This window comes from Curcuma longa, chromosome 4 (genome assembly GCF_044706935.1).
Source record: "Curcuma longa cultivar G26 ecotype Majalengka, Jawa Barat chromosome 4, ITB_CL_G26_1.1, whole genome shotgun sequence".
Classification (NCBI taxonomy): Eukaryota; Viridiplantae; Streptophyta; class Magnoliopsida; order Zingiberales; family Zingiberaceae; genus Curcuma; species Curcuma longa.
Window position 1 is genome coordinate 289,741 of NC_133864.1, and position 4,756 is coordinate 294,496.

The 4,756-nt window shown below is 39.4% G+C and overlaps 1 protein-coding gene across 1 annotated transcript; it reads right to left on the reverse strand.

The window, feature by feature from the left end:
• Nucleotides 1–413: 413 nt before the first annotated feature.
• LOC141827948 (uncharacterized) lies at nucleotides 414–1,602 on the reverse strand. The gene has a single exon (XM_074715296.1). The coding sequence runs from the start codon at nucleotides 1,567–1,569 to the stop codon at nucleotides 460–462; it is 1,110 nt and encodes a 369-aa protein (XP_074571397.1). The 5' UTR covers nucleotides 1,570–1,602; the 3' UTR covers nucleotides 414–459.
• Between the last annotated feature and the right edge of the window lie 3,154 nt (nucleotides 1,603–4,756).

Sequence of the window (4,756 nt, forward strand, 5' to 3'; positions counted from 1 at the left end):
GGTTAATAATAGATAGGGGCCGGGAAAGTCCATTAGATTGAGATAGAGAAGTGAAGAGATGGTCAGTCAGTAAAACCTATCAATCAATGGACTCAGCACAGGTATGTGAACTGGGAGAGTTAGTTATTAACACATAATAGATGCAGTTGATCACAAATAACTCCGTCTTTCAGCCTAAAAGAATAAACGCCATGCCAAATAACACTTTTAGTAAACCATCAAGTTCCTACTTCTGCTATTTTAATTTGTTACAGCGGATGGAGAAGCAAATTAAGCCTTGTTGCAGTGGATGCAAATAGGCATGGTAATGGTGTAAAACACACGAAGCCAAACAGGCGACAAGAAATCCGCGCGGCGTCTTAGTTTGCTTAGTTTAGGATTACATCAGTAAGCATAAGAAGAAATGTACCGTGCAAAACACCTCATTTGTGGTATTTGGAAGTCATAAGAACGCGCGGGTTACCTCGAGGATACAGAGTTGAGGGAACGGGTGAACCCGTTAATGGCGCCGTAGCTCCTGGAGCTAAACCACAGGCAGCCGAGGAGGTCCTGCCGGTAAGGGAGGAAGGTTCTCCGTCTCATCTCCTCCGCCTGCGCCCGGTTCGCCGTGTAGATCCGCTCGTGCGCCGACGGAGCTGTCCTCCGCCGCCTCCCCACGCCGTTCATCGACCTCTGTTGCGGAGGAAGAGGCTGACGGGCTTCCTCTCGCTTTGACGTGGATGCAGCAGGCTGCGGATTCGGATCGGGCTCTGACAGCGTCGCAGGCTTCTCCCTGCTTTTGGAGGATGAAAAAGACATCCCGTTCCACAACTTCTTCCGGCGGCCGCTCCCTTCGCTCTTGCTACCGTGGAGGAAATCCTTGAGAGAGATCCACCGATTTGAGAACCGCCCTGAAGAGGAAGACGATGACGTTGACGAAGAAGACGAGGAGCGGGAGGACGCTGAAACAGGAGGTGCCGGAGCTTTCTCTGCTTCGATCTGCTTCGGATCTGGAGTCTTCTCGCCCTCTTCAGTCCAGTCTTCCCTTCTGGGGCCACGTGGCCGCCAGCGAAACGGCAGATTCCTCAGAGGAGACAGAGATCTGGCTCTACGATGCACGGACCTACTCCGGAGCTTCAGTTCCCGTCCGCAGACGTCGATATCCGCCGCTTCCCTGCTGTCCCGCGCCTCATCCTCCGCGTTCTCATCCTCCTCGACGCAGAGATCTGGGAGCGGTGCGAGGGACTGCGGGCGCTGGAGGTGGGAAGAGAGTTTCATCGGCCGGATCTGGCCGTTGAGGAACAGTTCGTCGGCAGAGGCCGCAGTGGAGTGCGAGGGGAAGCGGGAGGAAAATTCGAACTCAAAGGAAAAGTCACCCGAGGCAGGATCGAACGGGGAGTCCTCAGCAGAGTAGGGAGAGGTCGCGGAAGAGAGAACGTAGTGCATTGGGCTAGACGGGGCGCTGAAGAAGAAGAATCCGGCAGCGGTGGCGGACAAACCGGCGCGTCCAGGGCTGGATGGCGCACTGGCAAAGGGAGTGGAGCAGGCGCTCTCGAACTCGTCGCCATGGTTAGGGTTTTGGAACTCCATGGTGGCGCGTCGAAGAGAGAGGACCGCGACCCCAGTCGGCTTCTTGTCCGGCAAGCAATCTTGGGCGGAGAGCGGGGACGGGGCTTTTGAAGTCCTATTCTCCAGAGTCCTTTCTCATACATAACTGGATTTCCACAAACACCCTGAACAGTTTCCTTAAACCACTAAAACGCCATTCGTACAGTTTTAATGCAGTTATGGTGTGTATTATGGAATATTTTTTTTAAATAATATATATATATATATATTTGCATTGATATATTCATTTTTTAATTTCTTTAAGTTCGGTATCGACTATCAAGGATAAATAAATTGGCTACCCACGCGGCGGAGAAACTAAATGCACATAAGAATGTTAAATAAATGTCCTATGAGCGTGTAGTTACGTGGATCAATACAGAATTTTCTTAAAAACACGAATCGCATAGAGAAACCAAAGGCGGATCAAGCATCAAGCATTGGCCTGTAGAGAAAGAATTGTGGCTGGGCAGAACCAAAAAGCACGCAAGGGTGTAGCTTCCGTAGGGCCTCAAGCCCGTCCGAATGTTATTCACGCGGTGCGAGGGATCCGCGGTGTGATTACCGACGAGGGGACAGATTGGGTCAGTGGATGGAGAAGGTGTCAGCCTGTCAGGGGAAGGAACGTGGCGGAGGTGACCATTTTCCCAGGCAGCGCCATGCAACTGGGTAGGCAATATGATGTTGACCTTTTCGTGATGCGCTCATATCGGTGTCGCCGCAGACGTCGTCGATGTGTGGACTATGTTACTGTTATTTTTCAGTCTAATCCGGAGCGACTCGTCCTAATCATAGATCCGATTCCGGACCGGATCTTACTCTATCCGAATCCGGACCGTAATCAGTCCGACAGGACACCCAATCTGTTCCGATTTCAACTCATTAAAAATCACCAAATAACAACGATTAACTATCGATTCGACCTTTCGATTTGATTTTTTTTTTTTTATGTGATCGTTGCGGTTTCAACCATTACAACCGTTAGCCCGCGGTTCTACTCATTGAAAATTTTTAATATTTTTTTAACAATTAAAATCATTTCATATTTTTTTTATCAATAATTATGATTTATATATTTTACTTTATAAACTTTATACATAGATATCTGATTTTATTAATTTTACATATATATTTTCTATTCTCATTTTTAATTTCACAATTTATAAAACAAACTTCTACTCCAATTTTGTATACTTTCGACTTCAATTTTATACACTTTCAATTTCTACTTCGACTACAATGGAAGGAGCTCGAGGAGTTTCATCATTTCGATATCGAAGGAGCAAGTAAATAGTAAATTCAAATGAAGAGCTCAATATTCAATCCACTGATGAACAAACTGAGCAACTTTTGACACATATAACATAAAGAAGTATTGATACAATTACTTCTAAGATTCGAAAAGTTTCTCTTTTAAAATCCATATAATCGATCATTCTCAAGAATAATTATCTAGATTTTCCACTAGTAGAAGCAATGATTCTAGTTTATTTTTATATTTTAAATTTAAAAAAATTATTAGTTAGATTTATTTTTATAGAACATTTTTCATTTAGTTTTGAATCTAAATACACTTTTGAAGATTTTTATAAAGAATCTCTTAATACATCTGTTAAATGTATTCTTAAAACTACAGTTACTCGTACAATTAAAAAATTAATAAAATAAAAAAATAAATTTAATTAAAATTTTTAATAAATTAAATAATAAAAAAAATTTATATTCCGATATTTGAAGTGATCATTGACAAACACATTTATATGTAGCATGACTTATGATCAATAACTCCTAGAATATTCAAAAAACATTGTTAGCTTTTAGGGCGTTTGATTGGAAATTATTGTTGATAATCTTAGTTATCTATTTAAGGTTATAATGTTTAACACTGTTTGGTTAGGAGTAATGGATGACTCCCAGGTAATGGACCATACCCGCCATGTCAACAAAAGAGGGTTGGTTATAATCTAGAATCTGATTACCACGACAGCATAAAGTTTTCTACGATTCCAAAATCAACCAAAAAATTTTACCGAAATTATCCTTTGATTTTTAATATTTCAAACAAATATATCCCTGAAGTTTTATCAAATTAAAATCCACCCATATAATCAAAACTGCAGAATAACCCTTCGCACAGAATTTCTTTTACTTGCATTCTCTTCATTTTCAAAATCCTAGCCGACACCCCTTCTCATATCTCCCGATCCGTTCTCCCCTCACCAACGCCAAAATCCCATCGATCCCACGACGATAGTGGCTGAGGCGCTGAAGCAAGGCCTTTGATCTGTCGATTTGATTTTTTTTTATGTGATCGTTGTGGTTTCAACCATTACAACCGTTAACCCGCTGTTCTAGTCATTAATTTTTTTTAATATTTTTTTCGACAATTAAAATTATTTAATATTTTTTAATTAATGATTATGATTTATATCTTTTACTTTTTTTAAACTCTATAAATAGATATTTAATTTTATTATTTCTACACACATTTATTTTATTCTAATCCTTAATTTCACAAATCTTTACACGCTTTCAACACTAATTTTATATACTTTCGACTTCAATTTTATACACTTTCGACTGCCACTTCTGACTACAGTGGAAGGAGCTTAAGGAGTTACATCATCTCGATCTCGAAGGGGCAAATAAATAGTAAATCCAAATGAAGAATTCAACATTCAATCCACTAATGAAAAGACTGAGCAACTTCCAATACTTGTAAAATAAAGAAGCACTGATATAATTACTTCTAAGATTCGGAAAGTTCCTCTTTTAAAATTTTTTATTTTTGTACTAAATATTTTGAGAATGTTACTTTTTTGTTGAGAGAATTGTGTGTAAAATGTAAACACTGCAATGTTTTCTATAAATTTCGTATGGTCCACGAGTAGAAACAATGATTTTAGTTTATTTTTATATTTCAATAATAAATTAAAAAATCATTAGCTATATTTACTTTTATAGAACATCCTTCATTTAGTTTTGAATCTAAATATACTTTTAGATTTTTTATAAAGAATCTCCTAATACATTGGTTAAACGTATTCTTAGAACTACAGTTACTCGTACAATTAAAAAAATAAAAAAAATTAATTAAAATTTTCAATAAATTAAATAATAAAAAATTTTATGTTTCAATATTTGAAGTGATCATTGACAAACACATTTG

What these genes read in the sequence shown, in the direction of transcription:
- LOC141827948 (XM_074715296.1), bottom strand. Translation starts at nt 1,569, where the DNA reads ATGGAGTTCCAAAACCCTAACCATGGCGACGAGTTCGAGAGCGCCTGC.